Below are 21,470 nucleotides of genomic sequence, written 5' to 3' on the forward strand. Positions count from 1 at the left end.
TACGAAGGGGCTGAGTCGAGGTCAAGTATACTACTCATCAAGAGGAATGAGATTAAAAATCTACAACTAAAGACGACTGTAGCGATAATCCAACCTTGTTGACTGGAGATCCCAAGATCTTAGTTCAATGGGACAACGAAGTTACAGAAGTTGTGTTACAACACATGAGATATTTTATCTCTATCTCAATCCTAGGATGAATTTATGTTGTCCTACCACATGTAATGAGGTTAAGCTTATACTTTTAATGGCTTCTATACCTTTATAAGGTAGAGTATGGTAGGATACTTTTGATAGAAGTGTCACCTATGTGAGTGTGAAGACAGGTCGCTTCAATGTAACACTCATGAATCCAAGATGGTGTCCATGGCCGAAATGGAACCAACCATGAGAACCTAAAGTATGTGAGATAGGTCTCTGTGTGGGTGTTATTATCTTAGTATACACCAACAGCTGAGCAGTTCAAAACATCACGTTCACTGAGCATCTTAGTATACTCGATAACATTCCACTACAGAAGGTTCAAAACCATAAGCTACCTCTTCTGATGCAGTGACTTATCGATTCGACTCTTGTAAAAGTGTCAGCATGCATACACGCATTGCATTAATTTCTATTCATGTAGGAGATTGCTAAATATTGGGGCTTAAAAGGACCAATATGATTTTGTAAAAAATCGGAATGCCATCAATCGATAAAAGTCAAAATTAACTTCAAAAATCAAAATCTACGTTTCGTGTAGATAGATTTAGACTATTAATTTGCTCAAAATCGATTAAGGATGAATGAGAAATTAATTGTTTAAAGTCAGCTCAGAATAACATTAATTATTAATTAATGTTATATAAGGAAGTGCATGATGAATAGTCCCACATCAGAGAATTTCGATGGGCTTCCCTTCCTTATTAATGTTGTTGTATTAATGGAGTTAACACAAAAAGCTCATGTGCTCTCTTCTCACGGGCGAGCAAGTGCTCGCATCTGTGAGCCCGTGGCCTGCCACCCACCACGCAGGCACGCGCGCAATGAGCACTTTGTTGGCGCACTTTACACACTAGACTGCTGATTAGGCGAACGGATGGCAACCGTTGATCAGAGAGGTGTGATGGATCGCATGTGATGTGATATGGAGCGTTGGATCGCGAAGAGTCGCGATCTGATCGCTGGTGATGGTGCTTGATCTGAAGCGTCAATTTGAATGGATCTTTGGATCCAGATCTGACGGCTAATGACAAAAGGAAGATCTAAGGGTCACAACCCTCCAGATCTGATATATGAGATTAAGAGGGCTATGTGAAGGGTTACAACCCTCTAGATCGAATGACCCATGCCCAAAGGACACAGCCACTCACCAAAGGGTATTCTACCTGTCCAAAGGACACAACCACTCACCAAAGGGTATTCTAGATGCTGAAAATTTCATCAAATCATCAAATTCATCGATTCTACTTATCCTGTGAAGTTTTACTATTCTAAGATATCGTCGTTGTATCTTGAGAATGAATTGTTGCTATCCGTAAACACCTGTAGCGGAGCAATATCGTTTACGGAGATAGTGTTGAACACTAGCCTCGACGATACTTATTGTAGTCACAAATTATACATTACCATGATATTCCCCAGAGTATAATTAAGTTGGTTATTACGGGTAGATTTATTAAAGTGAGCAGAAGTCGAAGCTTGGCAAAGCCGAGGTAATGCCCTCCCCGTAGTGGTCAACTGCAACTTCTCGATTTACCTCCTCACAGATAGTCGTGGGACCGACCGTATGAAATCGCTGAGGTAGCGGATCCCAGTTTTTGCTGAAATAATTCTTAGCATTAGAGATGGAGCCACGTAAGGGCAATCCTGAGCTATAGCTCTTAGCCCTTACGTGGCTACACCTTCGCTAAAATTTTAAAAATAAATAAATAAATTGAATCATCGAACACGAAGGGAATGTGCTGATTTAAAATTAGATTGGGATCAAACAAAATTCATCGTATATGCGCTAAGATAAGAAGTATATTGTGTCTAAATCAAGATTTGAATTTAATTTAGTCAAATTATAACCGAATCAAATTTAATTGAATTAAATCGATTCAATCGATTTAAAACAAGTTAAGAAATTTTTTTTAAAAAAAATTCTTTTTTTTTCTTTTTATTCTCATTCACAATAGTAGCCTCATTCTCACTATCTCATGTGCAAATCTACACCCGTCCATTTCTTCTTATTCTCTTTGTCTTCCTTGTAATTTTTTTCTTTTCATAGTTTAATTATTTTTCATTATTTTTTGTCTTCTCCTTTTTCAACTGCACTGCAATTCTCATTTCTTCCTCCTCTTTTTCTTCTTTTTTTTAAGAGTTTTTTTCCTTTTATTATTTTATAATCGACCAACAACAATCCTAATTCTTCTTTCTTTCTCCAATAACGTAAAAGTAATTTTTATTTTATTTTTTTATCATCGAAGCTAATTGAGATCGTCCAATAAGAAGATCCTTTCATCTTTATAATTCAATAAAATAAAATATAATATTTTTTAAATTTTATATATATATATATATATATATATATATATATATATATTATTATATTTTTTAATAATAATATATAATTTATTATATTAAATTCAAATTAATCCAAACACTAGGAATCCTAGATCCGTCCTGCTTGCTTCTGCTTACAGTTTTCTATAAGAAAGATTGATTAACTTTTAACAAACCAACTTTTAACATATATAGATTGATAGCTGCAATCCAATTAGTTGTTTTGAAAATAACACTTGAGTTATATTTAAACACTAGAACACATAATTAATCAATTGTCAAGTACTCGACAAGAATGCACAAGAATATAAAGCCGGTGGGGAATCACAAATAAAGGCAGTAGGGCAACGCGGTGCTTGGCCAACAATACCGGCTTCTAGCAATAATGCTGAACAGATAAGCTTACAAGGCTCAAATGCACGTTGCCAGTCTTAATCTTTTGACTTTCTTGTCAACAAGCATGTTCAAAGAGTTATCATTCCACATTCCACCAGCTAGAGGCAGCAGTGGCCGGTCGGTTCAAGCAGTTAGTCTGCGGATCGGACTCTAAACTCGCGGGGACGGATGAATAGCAATGGAAGAAAACAGAGATTCAACAATGGAAGAACATTGAAGGATGCTTCACAAGGCAAACAGAGATACACTTGGTAGGAAACTACGATATTTTCTTCTATGAATCATGCAACAACATGATTGATTCCTTTTTGAGATGAGAAGGAACCACCAATCTTCGGTTTTGATGCTTGGGTTAATACATTTTGGCAATTAAAACTATTTTGACTTCATTGGGAACAAGTATTTGCAATAGCAAGTAACACAAACGGGAGCTAGAAGATTTCAAACCTCGAACACTTAACTGGGAAGAAAAAGAATTTCACGATAGCATTTGAACTGATGTATCACCTGAACTCGTCCCATGTCTTTGCCTAATGCTACTGTTTCTTTAGATGTTACCATGCTTGTGCCAACCTGAAGTGAATTTGATGACGAATTATGTCGCCGAACTTGTGCCAGCCTGATGTGTATTTAATGACGAACTATCATCGTGTTGTTCTTGGTGCAATGCTCTTTCATGGAGTTGTAAAGCATATTCCAAATTCCAGAGAACATCACCCATTGTTGGCCTATCAATTCCAAATTGTGCTAAGCACTTCTCCACAGTGTCGCCGAATTTCTTCAATGACTTCCGATCAGCCTTACCCTTCAACACAGGATCAATGATTCTCTCAAGTTGCCGTTTCTTTTGCCACGGCATTGCCCACTCGGCTAAATTTATCTGTTCCCATGGAAGGGATTGATCAATGACAGGTCTTGCGCATAAGACTTCAAGAAGCACAACACCGAAGGAGTACACATCAGACTTATCAGTGAGCTGTTGCATTTTGAAGTACTCAGGATCAAGATAGCCAAAGCTTCCCTTAACCCCGGTGCTAACATGACTCTGATTGCTATGAGTGCCTAACTTTGACAGACCAAAATCTGCAACTTTGGCTGTGTAATTCTCATCCAACAAAATATTGGAGGACTTAACGTCGCGGTGAATGATCCCCTGGGCAGAACCAGTGTGTAAGTAATGCAGACCCCTTGCAGAACCAATGCAAATCTCAAGCCTTTGTTTCCAAGACAGAGATGGCTTTCTTGAACCATAAAGATGATCTCTCAAAGGACCTTTCTCCATGAACTCATACACCAAGATCATCTCTGACTGCTCCTCACAATATCCAATCATTGAAACAAGGTGCCGATGTCGAATCTTTGATAGGACCTCAATCTCTGTCTGAAACTCTCCTAACCCTTGTTGAGACCCACGGGTGCCTCTCTTTACAGCGACATCAGTTCCATCTCTAAGAACACCTTTGTATACCTTCCCAAATCCTCCTGCTCCAATAAGAGCCTTCTCATTGAAATTTTTCGTAGCCAAGACAATTTCAACAAAAGGCACCCTGAACTGATTATTAGGATTGGTGGATGGGGTGGCATTTGTTAATTCTGTCAATCTAGGGTATGAACTCCCAGTGCACACAGGAGATGGAGACCAAGTAACAACCTCTTGGGGCTGAGGCAGATGATCTGTCACTCTCTTCCGACGAACTAAAGCTACGACCAAGGTCACAAATCCACAAACAAAGACTAAGCTACCAAGAACAGAGCAAATAATGGTTCCACGATGCACCCTTTTCTTGTTGATCTTCAATATCGAAACAACCCCATTTATCTTCATAATCTCCAGGCCGTTCAATAGAGCATTGATCTTCCATGGAGGGCTACGAGCAGAAGGACCAACGCTGATTGTAATGCCTCCTCTGTGGCTTCTATCCTCAACAACAAAGTCTATGTAGTACGGTGAAGCTAAAGTGTATCTGGATAGTGATGAGAGATCAACATCCTTACAAGCAGAATAACCATTGACATACACATCGAAGAAAAGCTCATTCAATGCTGTGCTAATTATGTCGCAGAAATGCAATCGAAGGAAGTATCCATGAAGCGAGTTGGGCACTGGAAAATTCCAGCTCATGTTGAAATGCAATGTAGAATTCGATGAGTTACCCGTATTGATCTCCCTAGCAGTTCCATAAACAAACTCAGGCCCAGTCTCTGGCGAGGCTCCCCCTCGTTGATACTTGATTTCGCTGTTAAAGGCGACGGCTTTAGCTCGCGACGGCGTCTGGAGGTACTTATCATCGGGATCCCATGTCCGCCAGAGGGTATCGTTCTCCGCAGTGACAACCGGACCGCCGACATTGATCCGGTAGAGGGTTTCCAGTAGGTAGTCAGAGAGCGGGGAGCCGGAGTGGAAGCAATCGGAGGGGATCGAGGTAAAGATGTCGGAGACGAAGCGATCGGGGGCGGAGAAGAGCTCGATGGCGTTGACGAAGGCTAGGGAGGAGGGGGAAGATGGGGAGAAGGTGAGGCGGAGAGAGGAGGAGTAGGTCTTGAGGAAGAACTCCTTGGGAAGGGAGTGGGAGAGGACATGTGGCGGGGAGAAGAAGGAGAGAAGGGTGGTGCCCTCGGCGGAGACGTTGAAGAGGGCGGCGGAGAGGTTGAGGGAGGAGGAGGAGGAGGAGGGGAAGGGGTGGAAGTGGAGGCGCAGGACGAGGCCAGACCGGGAGTCGGAGGGGTGGAGCCGGAAGAGGTAGGAGGAGGCGCGGGGGAAGGCGCGGGCAGTGCGGTAGAGAGGGGGGATGGAAATGGAGGATGAGGAAAGAGCGGAGGAGGAGGAGGAGGAGGACGAGAGGGAGGAATCGGGGAGGAAGCGGCGACCGTCGGGGAGAGCGACGGGGCCGGGGGCTCCGCAGGCGAGGAGGAAGTGGTCGGCGGGGTGGAAACCGGCAACGGAAATGGGAGGGAGGGGGAGTACAAGTAGCAACCGTATCAGTTGCAGTGAGAGAGCGAGGGAGAAGGGAGAAGAGACGCTCATTCTCGCTGTGCTTTGCTCGGAATCGGATTGATTTTTTTTTCAGCATTTTTTAGCTTTCAAAAATAGATCAAGATGGAATGAAGTATTATTTTAATAATAAATAAATTTAAAAAAAAAGGCTCTTTAATTTTTGTCCATCTATTTTTCACTCTTAAGCATTTTGTGATGGTGGAACAATTGAAAGAAGCACTCATAGAGAGTTCCCATGAGTGAAAGCTAAGGGCAGCAAGAAGCACCATGAACCAATGATGTATAAAGATGGAATTTGTCATCCCGATCTCATACGTTCCATGATTATCTATGAAGTGGTAAATCAAGAAACTGTAATTGATCACGACGGAGGAGGATATTATCTCAGCTTTGCTAAGATTCGAACACTTACCCTATTCTACAATTCTGCTCCGTCGTAACTAACTTAACTATACCCTAAGGGCTCCATTGTCATTTTCTTTTGCAACTCTATTATTCATACTTAGTTTTGTTGTTTATATGCACAATTAATTTGATGGGATGAAACTTTGTAAGACATTATTGATCTCTTAGAAGATAATCTTCTGCAAAAAGGTGGATCTGCCACTTTAGCGGCCCCACACGGTCGGCCCCACGACCATCTGTGAGGAGATAAATCGAGAAAGTACAGTTGGTTACGTCTTAGAATATAATCAAACAAACATTAGGGTGCGATTAGTAGGGGGCATTGATAAATCTTTCATTTTTCCTTCGTCAAGAGTTGATAATCTCTCCTCTCTAATTTTAGGTATGACTTAAAAGATCACAAGTATGGCAAGATAAGAAACACACACACTTATTAAATCTATTGCTTAATTTATCTCAATTCACCCTTATCAAAGTGTTATTCAATTGTTGACATCCTTTACAACTTCAATTTCACTACTAAAGATAAATCAATACTTCATATATGAGACAATTTGACGAACCATCTATGATCATCACACATAAATTGCATCTTAAATTAAGTTTGCCAATCAAGGATCTCGTCAAACCAAAGATTGATTCATATAGATTACTGTTCCTGTTGAGATCCGCTTCTGGATGTGCCGACTCTTCTCAGCACCACACTTGGACGAGTTTAGGGGAAGGAGGGATCACGAAGCTTCTGGGACCTGCGCTCACAACAACCGTGAGTAGGAGGCCAGGGGTTGCCCTGGCGCGACCACTCCGATGCTTAAGTTAGTTCGTGGAGGAGGAGGAAGAAAACGAGAGTGGGATGTGAAAATTGTGAGATTGCCTACCTTCCTCAAGTACAGAACCAACATTATATATGAGTCTAGGGAGTCATGTCACATCATGAGTGTGGTTGGAGTCCCATTATCGGCATGAATTTGTCAGAATGCATGGTATATTCAGAGCATATGTCCCATCGTTGACTTGTATCTAAGGGGTCATGTCACATGCCTCTGTCAGAGCATTATCATGATTAGTTGCAGAGGTGGCAGGGGAACATTCATAACCGGATGATGGTGGAGCTGTCTTTGGGCCAGGACCAGAAGAGTCGAAGGGAGCCGATTCGGCTCGAGATGACCCCGAGTCGAGGGCCCGAATCAGCCATCAGCAAGAAAGTTGACATAGAGCTGAATCGGTTCGGGAAATCCGTCTCCCTGTCGACTCGGGTTGGTCCGAGAGGGCGATTCCGCATTGAGGATTCGGGTCAGCCTGATTGATTTGAGGGTTGAGGGGAACCCACGCGAGAGGATTCAGACGTGCGTTGCGGAGGGCTTCCCTGAGATACCGACCCGACTCCACCGACTCGGCCCACACGGCTCGACTCGGGGGGCCATGTTCTGGGTGATTCGGTTCGATTCGTGCTCCGTGAGTCATGCGGTGTCGGGTCTGATAAGCTACTTTCGTACTTGACTAAGCTCGACTTCACTCTTTACGACCATAACACAAGCCTCCCCACAAGTCTAGTCGAAGGAAACGTGAGCTTGACTGACTAGACCAGTGTGCCGGCGAGCGCGAGTCAAGTCGGAGGTAGGCCGGTGTTACAAGTGGTTGAGCCACATTTGGATTTGGAGGAAGAGGGACGGTGGTCAACGTGAGCTCGATGATCACAGGCGCGATCTGACGTGCCGCTATCGGTACGCTGATACACTGATAATGTGGCGGAGTCATTTTTGAGGCGCCATTAATGAGAGTGTGCCGGTGTGATGTCCAATGGGACATGTAAATCGTCATCATGAGGTAGCAGATCTATCTAGAGGGGCGAGCTCATCGGACGGATGACGATCGCTCTCGCTCTTTCTCTGCCGCTCGATCAGACAGCTCCAATCGGCTAGGGTGTCGGATATATAGAGCGAGGTAACGAACGTGTGGCGGCTACGCGATTGTCTTTCTTGTTCCTCCTTCTTCATGTGTTTGCTTCCTTATTCCCTCGGTCTCCGGTGACTCTGTCGCCTCCCCTTTGCATTTCATAAGTTCTCTTCTCCTTCTTCCTTTTTATTGATCAGTAATGGCTTCAGAAGAGGTTGTAGGTCCCTGGTTTGAGTCGATCGAGTCTACCTTCCCCCGGACGTCTACGTCTATGGTTAGATTAGCTTATGAGATACCTGCCGACCTTAGGATTAGGATCCCCGAGTCGGATCAAAGGTCGTGTTCACCACAATCCGATTACCTTGCTTTTTTCCAAGGTCAGCTAGAAGGAGGCCTTCGATTCCCGATTCCGGAATTTTTCAGAGAAGTCTCCACCTACTTCCGTATCCCTTTAAACCAATTTATTCCAAATTCCTTCCGACTCCTTTGCGGAGTCGTCCTTGTCTTTCGTCTGTATCAAATACCCCTGCACCCTTCCGTTTTTCACCTTTTCTTTTATCCGAAGAAGAAGGAAGATGGTGTCTTCTTCTTTAATGCCAAACCCGGGTTCAATTTGCTCGACTTCTCACAAAGGTTGGAAGTCAAAATTCTTTTTTATAAGATTCCCAAGTCCGATAGGTTTCCCAACCGAGTGGCAACACGATCTCCCGATCCCACCTTCCTTGAGACTTCACAAGACTGATCCGGAGGTCGTGTCGATGTCCGAGTCGCTAAGAGGCTTAAAGTTCGACGTCAACCAACTTGTGAGCGCGGAGGGACTGCTATATAGAGGAGGCTTGAGCTCAATCACAGCGAAGCTATCACAACCACTCAGTAAGAAATAGAAGTACTTGGACTTTTGTAAGAACTAACTGAGCTTTTTTATTTGCCTGCAGCCGACATCTGGATGACAGCTTCCATGAACAAGTATTTGAAGTGGGATATGGCGGTCCTCGGGGCCTTCGCAACTCCTACAGCCCCTGTCGTGACTCCAGCTATGGAAGCCTGAGAGGAAGAAAGGGCCGAGGCGGGAGTGTCCGAGGTCGAAGCCTCCACTTGAGAGAAGCAATTGGCCAGCGAGGAGTCGGGAACTCATCGGGTGCGGACTAAGGGGAGCCATCCTCCTAAATCTTCGAAGTCTCACGCCAAGAAGAAACACCATCACCACACCTCGGACAAGGAGGAGAAGGGGAAGAAGCGCGCGAAGCAGTTGGGCGCTTCTAAGACTGACAAGTCGACACCGAGCCTGACTGTTGCAGGGCCCTCGGTTCTTGCAGCCGCGCCGGAACAGACACCCCAACCGGCCATAGGCGAAGTATTACGCCCAGACTCTAAGGGAGCACCGACGAGGTCAGTGACCAGGACAGAGGCGGGCCCGGGAGAGGCAGAGTCGACGACCCCCTCGGAGAAAGTGAACGGAGTGATGTCGACTCCTTTGAATGACAGGAGCTCTGAGGTCGAGCCGACTACCGTAACTTTGAAGTTGGGCACCGGGGGAACTATCGGATCTGGTCCTGCTGACTTAGCGAATGGAGCGCAGCCCTCCTTTCCCGCGATTGACTTCAGGGGAATGCAGATCACCTGAGTGCCGGCGGACGCGCCCTTCACCTCTGAAGAGATGATGGGTATGATGAGCCGAGTCCGAGCCATACGCGGTGCGAACTCTTTCCAGGGAATCACTACTTCGGAGCTCAGCTACCGCGCCAACTTCAATTTTATGAGGGTAAGTTCACAGCTTCTTCCTTGATTTAGTCCTTCCAAACGCTTGACTGCTCACATGTCCTGATACAGTCCTGGGCCGAGCACATGGAGATGCACAGCCGGCTGCTTCGCATGAACCGCCAATTCACCGCTATAGATAAAGAGCTGCGCGAACTGAAAGCCGGAGACCTGGACCTGGTCCGGGAGCGGGATGAGGTGTGGGCGAGTGTAGCCAAAAGCAACCAAGAGACTGCTCAGTATCGAGCCGAGCTACTTGAGGCTCATGGTAAGGTGGAGGCTCTGGAGCAGAGCTTGGAGGTGACCCGGGCCAAAGATCAAGAACAACTGAAACAGGCTCAGGATCAACTGACTCAGCAGGAGGAGGAGCTGTCCCGAATCCTTGAAGAGTCAGCCACCCAAAAGAAGCAGGCAGCGAAGGCGGCGGAGGACCGAAAACTCCTCGAAGCCGAGTTGGAGAAGGCCCGAGCTGACTTGGCGGTCTACAAAGAAGGGGAAGCCAGCCGAGTGAAAGCGGCCCAGAAGGCTTGGTTGCAGTTCGAGGAATACATCGACCAATTCGAACAGAAGACGACTCTGATGCTGCAACACGATTTCGAGGGGGCGCTGAAGCAAGTAGGCGAGGCAGGGTTATTCCCCTCGGGTTTCTCTTTTGATTTATTAGATATAGAGAGTGTTAGGATCGATGCGTTCCGTCGATTTTCTTTACATCAGGTACTCGGTCAAATTGGTACTCGGCTTCAGTTTTGGGTGATCAATCCATGTGAAGATTCTTTTCAACGGTTGTTGCCTCTTGGTCCCTTAACTTTCTTCACAAATGGATAGTAGGTGAATACTTATGGTGGACATGGAGATTCCCTCAATGATCGTCCCCAACTGCCCTTTGGAAGGAGAGTAAGCGGACGTGCGCTATCTACGGGAGCATTCTTGAAAATGCGTATCTCCAAATCGTTTCTCTGAGGATGCCCATGTGAAGATTCCTTTTCGACGGCTATATAACACCCACTGAGGGTAAGCAAAAAGTATGATTTGTTTTTTTTTGTCAAAGCAACTCTTCTCCATTCATTATTTTCTCTATCTTTTCTCTCTCGCGCTTTCGCGAGTTTCCTCAATCGCATCTTGTTTCTAACTTAAGTGTCAGAGTTGTCACGCTGGTAGAGTCGATCAACCCTGATCTCCATTCCTTCATAGGCCCTTGGAGTTTGACCCGCTAACAGTTCGCTATGATCTTGACCTAAAGAGTATTCGGAAAAGGAGGAGCTCGAGCAAATAAAAAATTTTCTTTCTTTAATTCTACATTATATCTACAAATCATTGTTCACATGAAGGAAGGTTCCCTGAAGTCAGTTGCACTGATCAAACTCTCTTCTTGGGATTAAGTTACTTAGAATGTTTCTCTTATGCAAAAGGTGAAATCCGCCATCCCAGTGGTCCCACACGGTCGGCCCCACGATCATCTGTAAGGAGGTAAATCGAGAAACTGCAGTTGATCACGATGAAGGAGAGTATTGCTTGGCTACTTAGAATGTTTCTCAAAGTTTCAAAAAATATGGTAGGTGTGTAAATGGTCGAGATGAAATGGTAAGAATTTGAAATTTTTGGAGGGAATTTCGATAATTTTGTAACTATAGGAGACATTTTGAAACGAAGGTAAACAAATTTAACTATATCATCATCTTTGTTTCTATGAGCTAAAGTATTTTCTTTTTTATTTCAGGTGAGCTCTCAGCCTCATCGAGTATGCTTGATAGATAATACGCGAGATTTACGAGATTGTGGAGAAACATGTGTTTGTTAGGTTGAGCGCGAGGTTGTGTCGTTGCCCCCTATTCGCCTGTCATTCTTATATCCTTATACCTCTTATATTAAAAAATTATGGAGGGAGATGCGACGCCCCCTGCCCCTTAATTATTTGAGTATATACATGTCAAAATGAGTATGCATATTCAACTCAAAGTATGAAAAAGGCATGATTGACTAATAGAGTTCTAAGAATTTAAAAAATATATTAAAAAATTCTTCTCAAATTAGGGTTTTAGAGGCTATAATATCTAATAACTTAAAATTTAGGTTGAATTACATAATAATTTTTTATTAAATCATTTATGCTTGTTTATTCTATTTTGTTGGAAGTTGTCATGGATTTATAGTTAAGATATTTATATAATAGTTCTACTATAAGAGAGGTGTGGTTTATGGAGGGATACTAAACATCTCTTAGCTTCTTCTCAAAAAAAAAAAAAAATTAAGAATTAATCATGCAAATTAATCCACACTTATATATATAATCATCAATTTGGATTGGGCTTGTCGAGTTAGTCCACCCCGCCAAGTAACTTAAATTGGTTGGGTTAAAATTTTATCAATCTATTTTAAGATGAATTTAAATGGATTGACCCATCTAGACCTACGATCTGCATGGATTGGTCTGTGGTGGACTTGAGTTGGTTTGCTAGTTGAGAAAATTTATTTATTTATTTTAAATTTTAAAATTAAAATAGAAAACTCAATAAATTAGTGGACTTGATCCGTTTAAATTATAACTCAAGTTTAAAAATTACAATTTAATCAATTTAAACTGTAATCTAAACTTAAAATTTTTAATATTTTAATTTTTTAATTTTTTGATAGGTTCGTGAATTGGTTCGCCTAACCTACAATCCATTTTGGGTTAGAGATTTTTCAATCCGTTAAATTAGTAGGTCGGCCCGTCTTGCTTCGTCATAAGATGAATTTTTAGTGGATTGACCTACTCTATTATGGATTGATCAATTTGATAGCTTTTTTTCTCCATATTTTGCTTAATTTTGATCAAATCTTAATTCATTTTCAATATTATTATGCATTACATAATTTTTTTTTCGAAAAAATGATATAAGTAATAAGACATGAGTGACATAAACAATACAAATAACAAGACATGAGTGACATAAACAAAAGCATATGATGTCAATTTCCAACTAACAAGAGCATTTGTTTATCATGATTGATTTTTAAAACGTTTGATTATGAGTGTCCACCTATTTTGAACTTCTTGAATTTATTTTAGTAATTGATAAAAAATTTTGTGAGATCATATCAATTACCTCTAAAATTAATTGATTTATGCTTTTGGAATTTATTTTAATAATCGATAGGAAATTTTCGTGAGGATAGACTGATAATTAATCAATTTAGGATTGAAGGTTTTAACTAGATACTAAGATTATTAAAAAAAATTGAAACCTTTTCATTTTAGATTTTAAATAATAATCTTACATTTGGGTAGTTAATTGTAAATTATAGTTTATTGTTAAAATATTTTAATTGGCTAATATTGAAATATTCTCTCCTTTCCATTTCCCGAATAATTAGTTTTTAATCCGCAATTTATTTGACTAATTACATGTTCCGCCTAATTAATACTTTATTAAAAAATAAAGTTTCTTATCATAATAAATTTTTATCATAAATTGATGATTGAAATTTGCATCGTTAAAATTTAAAATTAAGATTAACTCTAGATCGTAGGTTGAATAAGTGATTATGATAATTTAGATTTACTTTTTTATTTTAAAATGTAACGATTTAGATTCCTGTCACCAATTTTTTTACGACGACAGGACGTTCGCCGGCGGAAGCGACGGCACTCGTCTCCTCCAAATCGAGGCCCTCGACTTCTTCGACGGCGTCAAGCAGCAGGCATACCTCTTCGACGGCTACGGTCACTACGCCACCCAGGGTTGGGACCTCTCCGCCGCGGAGTCCACCGTCGGAAATGGATTCCACTGGTACCACATCGAGCTTCCCCGCGGCAACGGTGCCGCCCACCACCAGCGCCTCACGCCGTCGGACCAATACCTAATCGACTCGCTCTGCCCACCGCTCAAGCTCCAGGACATGCTCGCGCTCTCCAGCAACGGGCCATTCTGCGGCCGCGTCAACGGCGCGCTCGCTCAGCTCCCCTGGCCCTGCCGCCTCAGCATTCACCCTCCGCCTTGCTGGGCGCGTGATCAAGTCGTCCCTCATCACCGTCTCCCTAGGCCGCGTGCCGCGCCTAGGGTTTTCACCGGCCTCCGCCGATCCCTGCTGTCGGAGATCCCCATGGTGGAGCGGGAGCCTGGCGGCGACGAAAGCGGCGCGATTCCGGCACATGTTCTTGAGTTCTTGTTGACGAACCACTCGAAGGAGGGCGACCACCCGGTGCCCCAAAGATCTGCTGGTGCACGTCTGCAGGACATCGTCGCGGGGCTCGAGATGGAATTGGACGCCGTGAAGCTCGAATTGGATGCAGGTATGCAATTTGGGGAAACTGCAATTGATCATTTTCTCATTGATCGTTTGATTGATAGCTGTTCGACCTGGAATTTTTATGTTTGTTCTTGATATCTTGCTGGATCGCTTGATCTTGATTGAATAGAAGACTTCAAAGAGTGAACGAAAAATCAAAACTTCTCATACCAAATGAACACTATGAAAAGTCATCGTTTTGACATCGTATAAATTCTATAATGACCTCTTTTGTTCCTTAAGAACTATATATATAGAAAATATGCTTGACCAAGAAGATCAAGAGGAAGATGAGCTTATATGCTAGCATGAACTGATTCCAGATTAGTTTCAGTTTGACAAACACTTCTACTTGTGTAGGAAACTTTATCATTTCAAATTAAGGCAATGGAATTTGCTCTATCTTTCGATGTGTTTCATCTTTATCATGATTTCGGATGCAGTTTTGGGTAATTGGTGTGATATTATCGCAGGTGGCTCCTTGTTGAAGAAACAAATGTTGGACGACCAGAGATTCCCCAAAATGCATATCAACTTGCAACTCCTTCTACAGGTCATTTCCTTAATCTTGTTTATAGTGAAGAATCCATTCCTTGTAACATTTAACAATAATCTTCAAATGCATTATCCATGTAGTTCAACTAATACATGATAAAGTTCACCAGCATATGGTGAAGAATTCTCATATTGCACTTGTTCTTGTTTATAGCATGTGGAACTTAATCTCGATACGCGATGAGTTGTAGTTGGAACGATAGATTCGTTGTTCATAGCATATGCAAGTATCTTGTTTACGGTGAAGAATTTGTAGTTGTATGGTTCTTAAGTTTGAGCTTTTGACTTACTAATTCTGCTACACTTAAGGTAGTTTCTCACAGTGAGCAAAGTGGAGATGCCATTGCTCTTGAAGAGCTGATTGATCGCCTTCGGAGACTAAAGGAGATCTTAGGGTTCATTGTAAACCATGTTACTGCTGTCCAGGCAGGTCCCGATAGTTGGCGGGCAGAGCAAATAAACACAAAACTCTACTACCTTTCGTTCCTCTCGATAATCTTTCTTCCCTTGTCGGTAGTTTACTAACACTCTGAAGAATTCATATTCAACCAAACACTAGTTTTATGCTTTTATCTTATGAAGTTCAGAAAAACAATTTCTTTTTTTTCAAAGGAAAAGAGGTAGAAATTTCGATATAGGGAAACTGATGGCTTCTTCAGTTCAATTCATTATGGAAAGGTAATCTTTCATGGAATACTCGCTCCCTTGCTAACTTTGCCTGAAAAATAAGATCATGATAAAACAATATCATCCTCTAGTTTACGATATGATGCAGTGTATCATTTGAAGAGTTTCAGATAGAACAATGAAGAACTTACTTGGTGTTCCCAATTTGTGAAGCTTGTTATCACCACAAGGAGTATTGACTGTGTTGTGGTGCCACACATAATGCCCATCCAAAGGCCTTTCCCTCTCAATTGCAATGCAAAACCAAGTAAAATAGCAACCGGAATCTCGACCAAATAGAATGCTCCAAGGTTCACATAAGCACCCAAATGCTGCCATCCACTCCCTCTAGCAACCCCTGATATGGTTTGGGTGCTTATTTACGATACGATATCTCGAGAAAAGTATAAACATATGAGATGATTCATAGTACTAGAACAAAAAGAGAACCTGAGAGAACCCCTTGTATGTTGTCTACGGCTAGTGTGAAGCACATCATGGGAACCATCTCGTAGACATAGTTTACGACCTCTTCCTCGTTGCTGTATGCATAACCCAACACATGGCGCAGGGCGAAGAGAGTTGCAACCACAAGAGCAGCCTCCGAAACAGCGAATAACATGGATACAAGCACAGCTAGCTTAGCACCTTTTTGATTCGATGCTCCTAATTCATTCGAGACTCGAGTGCTAGTTCAAAATGAACATGTTAAGTTGTTTCTATGAGCAAGCAAAAAAGCAATATGGTTTCAGATATACCTTGCTGCACAACCAAGCCCAGACGGTATGCAATATAGTAGTGCTCTATTGCTGAGGCTGTTCAAGAATGCCAAAGTGAATAAGTTACCGATCATGTATGCACAACAATCATTGTTTATTAATGGTTTTTACTTACCAAATTGAGAGGACAGAAGTTTCGAGCTTTGCATTAGGCAGGAGGCCAGAGAGCAAGATAAGCAGTTCATAAGACCACCATGCAAGGCTGTGGTAAGGTTGAAACCACAAGTAAGAACTAACAAAAAAATAGTAGAATTGAAACATGTCAATTACCACATCATCAGTGCTGATGGCACCGCTACTCGAAAGAACTCATTAATGCCTTTAAATGCCTCCTTTGTGATCGGGGAACGAGTTAATCTGCAGGAATCTGAGTACCTTATGTACAGAATCAGTATAAGTACATTCAACCAAGACGATATACTTAGTGAAACAGCAGCTCCAACATTAGACAAGCTTGACTTGAACACCAAAAGCCAACAAAGAAGAACATGAAGGCACAGTGTTGAAACTGAGCTAAGGAGCATAGGCAAAATCAGACTTTGAGATTGAAGGAACTTCATTAATGGTTCAGTGATGGCACAGGCGAAGAGGCCAGGTATCAGCCATTTTGCGTATCGCTCGGCTTCTTGAGATATCGCGGGGTCTTGACCTACTAATTGGAGAAGCTTCCCCATTGAGGCCCACACAAGGGAGATAGGGAGGCATAGCATTAGAAGAGAAAATATGGCTCTGTTGGTATAGACACCTAATGAACGATACTGTTTTGCTCCATAGGCTTGTCCACAAAGAGTTTCCAGGCCACTCGCCATTCCAATCTGTTGGTCAAACGACAAATTGAAGCACTGAAGAAGTAGCAACTACAACAATCTAGCAGTTGAAAGATCAACAAACCATGTTTTCAAACAAGGATATGAACTACTACAAGTAAAGAGCAACTCTCCGGAGATGAAATCAAATTGCAGGCAAAAAATTTCATCCATATTGGGAAAGTCATAAGCATAGAAAGAGAAGGCCACTAACCATCAAGCTCAACTATAGAGCAACTCTCCAAAAAATCGTGCACCTTTTATGATTCACTCATCATCATCAAGTTTGATCCACCTATTTATGATTAAGTCCGGTCAGCCACAACCACAGTCTCGATTGACCCGGTTCTCTCCCCCTACATCAAAAGAACCGAATCACCCCTCCGTCTCCTTCATGGCCGAATAGCCCATTCGGCCACATTCGGCCATTCGGTCACTCGGCCATTCGGCCTTCGGACTCGGCCACTCGGCCACTCGGCCATTCGGTCATTCGGCCATTCCCCAGCCATGTGCCCATTCGGCTCGGCAGCTCAGCCTGCCCATTCGGCTCGGCAGCTTATTCGGCCTGCCCATTCGGTCATTCGGCCAGCACAGCCTGCCCATTCGGCTCGGCAGCACAGCCTGCCCATTCGGCTCGGCAGCACAGCCAGCCCATTCGGCTCGGCAGCACAGCCTGCCCATTCGGCTCGGCATTCGGCAGCCCTACACAGCCTGCCCATTCGGCTCAGCCCAGCCACAGCTCTACTCAGCCTTATCAGCCCACTCAGCAGCTCAGCCCTGCCACAGCCCACTCGGCAGCTCAGCTCTGCTCCTCAGTCACAAGTCAGTCTCGCTACATCCCTCTGCACTCATACCTCCGACTGTCAAAGGAGAATAATCAGATTTGACAAGTCTTAACTTGGATGTGACTTGTTAGAAGCGACCTTCTCTCTCTCTATTAAATGACTTTGTCAAACATTAAATGAGGACATGATTTGTCAATATCAAGATCTTTTGGAGGACTGTGTCTTGGTCTTATCAAGATCTTCTCAAGATCATATCTTGTCATATCAAGATCTTATCAAAGACCATGTCTTGTCAGCATAGATCTCATCAAGATCTTCTCAAGGTTATAAAAGAGGCCACAGAAGGTATTCGAGGGGGGTCTCCGGTCTCTCTCTCTCTCTCATTCTCTTTTTTGGGCTGAGCATTTCATTACAGTATTTTGATTTTACTGTACTTCTTCTTCCTCCGTCCGTGGGCTGACTTGAGCGTCGGAGTGGCCGTCCGGGGGCTCCCCGGCGCCAGGATGACCTCTGTTTTCCGGTGATGTTTCAGGGCCTTCTGGTGGCTGGTCTTCTCTCCTTCTTCGGTGTGGTGGTCCTCTCCGGTGGATGCACCCTCCTCTCTTCCCCTGCATGCTGACGGGTCCGGTGACGCGTCCGGAAGCCGATCTCAACAGGAACAAATTTGGCGCCGTCTGTGGGAACACAAAAAACCTGCTTTGAGACGTGCTGGTAGACAACCTCGCTGGACCTGCTCACACATCACTTTAATTCAAGAGGAATATCACCGTCTGGTGGCTACCGCTGTCGTTGCCTCGCAAAAGCAGCCCACGCTCCAGCCCCACACTTGTTGCGTCATACTCTGCTCCTTTTACAGGTCATTTTTCTACCTTATTTCTACCTCCTGCGCGCTTTAACAGCTAGGGTCGAGCGCGGCCAGGCGGCTCAACCGCTCCTATCTCCAGCTATTGCCCTGTTCAGGGTTCAACCTCCCCCGTGCTCCTGCAATCGGGGTCGAGCTCCCTTCGGCAACCGAGCCTTACTACAGGCATGGAGTCAACTCCTATCTCCAGCTATTGCCCTGTTCAGGGTTCAACCTCCCCCGTGCTCCTACAGCCGGGGTCGAGCTCCCTTCGACAACCGAGCCTTACTACAGGCATGGAGTCAACTCCTATCTCCAGCTATTGCCCTGTTCAGGGTTCAACCTCCCCCGTGCTCCTACAGCCGGGGTTGAGCTCCCTTCAGCGACTTTGCCTTACGACAGGCCAGGAGCACCGAGCCCTGAGCTCGCGACTTTGCCTTACGACAGGCCAGGAGCACCGAGCCCTGAGCTCGCGACTTCGCCTTACGACAGGCCAGGAGCACCGAGCCCCTGAGCCTTCGCACCAAATAAGATCGCGATTCTCCTTATGACAAGCCAGCAGAACTCTCATTGACTCCCCCCGCTCTCAGTCAGCACTCTCCCTGGCTCACTCTGCTCAAGCAGAACCCTCACTGACTCCCTCTGATCAGACAGCTCAGTCAGAACTCTCATTCCGTTCTGGTACTCTCTCTGACTCACGCAGCTCACTCTTTCAGAGCATTCTGCAGGCCTCTCGGCTTCACCTATTTCACAGCTCCCTCGATATCTAAGCATTCAGCAGCCTCTCAATTTTTCAGTCAGCTCAGCCAGTAACACTCACTGACTCACTTGAGTGCTCCACTGTTAACGCCAAGTCATAAGGGCCGACTCCCCGTAATACTGCCGAATTCTCGAGCTACTGCCGGCTCCTTTAAGTGCGACACGCCGGCTTCTCGAGTCCGCCACGCGATGTACGTGCACTACTCTTATCGCTACCTACCGCCAGGCTCGGCCACTAATTGCTCTCCCAAGACCTTTGCAACTGCCCGCGGCATTCTTGTCTGAATCCTTCGCTGGCAACTTTTTCATACGGCTTGCTCATATCTTTCCGGACACATGTCCATCAATGATGTCCCAGCCTCACCCTTGAGGGCGACGCTGCTCCGCCGTTTCCCGATCTTTTATTTATTCATCGTCTCCATTTCCCTTTCGATCTCCTCTATAATCTTGTGTAACCGAATCAGTAATGATGAAGGGGAGCAGCTCACACAAGACCTCAAAACCTTCTTCAATTAAAGAGTGATGCGAAAGCTCACAGCCTTCCTCGATTAAAGAGACCGCCCACTCCTCAGTGATGCAAAAGCTCAAACTCTTCCTCGATTAGAGAGATGGATGTCAAAACTCTTGCTAAAATCAATTTTAAGGATGGGTGCCACTTGGAAGCATCTCATGCATGCCTTGTGGGGTCTATGCTGCAGTTCAACCAAGTCTCCTCGAGTCCTGCCCTCCCACATCACTCCAAGTTTTATAGGGGGATTACATGTCAGCCACCTAGGGTCTGGTGCGCTACTCCACGCCACGAAGCCCACCATCATGCTCCACTCCCGACCCGGCTCGCCCGTTGCGCCTTGCTGCCAAGCAGCTGCCGGGTCTGCATTCGCCTCGGGAGACACCGGCCCGACTCGGCACTGCTGAATCTGCCATTTGCTGAATCACCTTGGCCGCGCCGCACGGAAGCTCGCCCCGACGGCGACTCAGCCAAAAACCTTGCCAAGTGCTCCCTGTCGAGACCGAGTCTGTTGTGCTTCTGCTCAAACTCCAACTGCCGTCGACTCAGCTGCAATCGGCAGCCGCTTCGCTCGCGCCTGGGGCATGTCGGCAGAGCCCGCCCACTCCTCAGTGGCTTCCGCCGCACAGCTGCTCGGGCAGGCTTGTCTCCACCTTGGGATGGTGGAGGACGCTATGGTTCTCCTCCAAAGTGGTCGCCACCTCGCTTCGGCCGCCTTCCACCGCAAGCCCGTCTGCTTGTCGGACAACAGCTTCGGCGGCGACGGTGGCATCGCGGTTTCTGCTCCACCGCCTTCGGAAATGGAGTCCGTCCCCCAGCTCATCTCTCACATCAAACTGATCTTAAGCCGCCGATCCACCACGTGGCGCGCCGAGCTCTCGAATTTGCTCCACTATCACTCACGACTAGCCGCCGATCTACCACGCGGCACGCTGCCGAGTTCTCGGGTATGCTCTTCCGCTGCCACACACGGTACCCAACCTCGAAGCGGTCCCCACCTGCCGGCTCCCAAAACGCCCACGATCCCGGACGCGCCGCCGCCGAAGCCCCCATCTCCGAGTCGTCTCCCGCGCGTCGCCACAACCCGAGATCATTCGATCGTGATCTCGGCTCATCCACTCGCGCCCGAGTCTTCGTCTCGAGTCCTTCGCTTGCAGCGACTCTCGCCCACAAGCCTTGCGCGTCGCTTCCTCGTCCGGAAGCCTCGAATACTGGTTCCTCGCCAGCAAGTCGTGACAGCCTAAGACCGCACCAATTTCTCGCCCGCAAGGCCTTCGCCTGCAAAACCTCGCTCGCGGCGCCGTCCTCGCCCGAAACCTCCTGCGGAACCCTCTTCTTCCGCGCCCAATTCCTCACACGCGAAAGCCCGGCTCCCGCGGCTTCTCTCTGCCTTCGCCCGCACCCACGCTTCGCCCGAGATCATCCAACCCCCGATTTGCCAGCCTGCAGCAAAAGGCGCTCCGACTAGCCTTCCTGAATCCTCGCGCTTGTGGCAAAACCCCGCACGGCACCCACACCCAAGATCT

General features: G+C 45.2%; 2 protein-coding genes and 1 pseudogene across 2 annotated transcripts; 1 reads left to right on the plus strand and 2 right to left on the minus strand.

Annotated features, from left to right (window-relative positions):
- Positions 1-3,210: 3,210 nt before the first annotated feature.
- On the minus strand, positions 3,211-5,947 carry LOC141812297 (putative receptor-like protein kinase At5g24010). Its single transcript, XM_074700343.1, has one exon. The coding sequence runs from the start codon at positions 5,945-5,947 to the stop codon at positions 3,518-3,520; it is 2,430 nt and encodes an 809-aa protein (XP_074556444.1). The 3' UTR covers positions 3,211-3,517.
- A 4,116-nt stretch (positions 5,948-10,063) lies between these two features.
- Positions 10,064-15,325, plus strand: LOC141812298 (uncharacterized; annotated as a pseudogene).
- Positions 15,326-15,359: 34 nt separating this feature from the next.
- On the minus strand, positions 15,360-17,080 carry LOC141812189 (protein DETOXIFICATION 14-like). Its single transcript, XM_074700222.1, has 6 exons — positions 16,516-17,080; positions 16,361-16,447; positions 16,225-16,281; positions 15,917-16,155; positions 15,619-15,824; positions 15,360-15,518 (listed from the first exon to the last, which is right to left on the minus strand). The coding sequence occupies exons 1-6, from the start codon at positions 17,052-17,054 to the stop codon at positions 15,456-15,458; spliced, it is 1,191 nt and encodes a 396-aa protein (XP_074556323.1). The 5' UTR covers positions 17,055-17,080; the 3' UTR covers positions 15,360-15,455.
- Between the last annotated feature and the right edge of the window lie 4,390 nt (positions 17,081-21,470).

Source organism: Curcuma longa, chromosome 18, assembly GCF_044706935.1.
Source record: "Curcuma longa cultivar G26 ecotype Majalengka, Jawa Barat chromosome 18, ITB_CL_G26_1.1, whole genome shotgun sequence".
NCBI lineage: Eukaryota > Viridiplantae > Streptophyta > Magnoliopsida > Zingiberales > Zingiberaceae > Curcuma > Curcuma longa.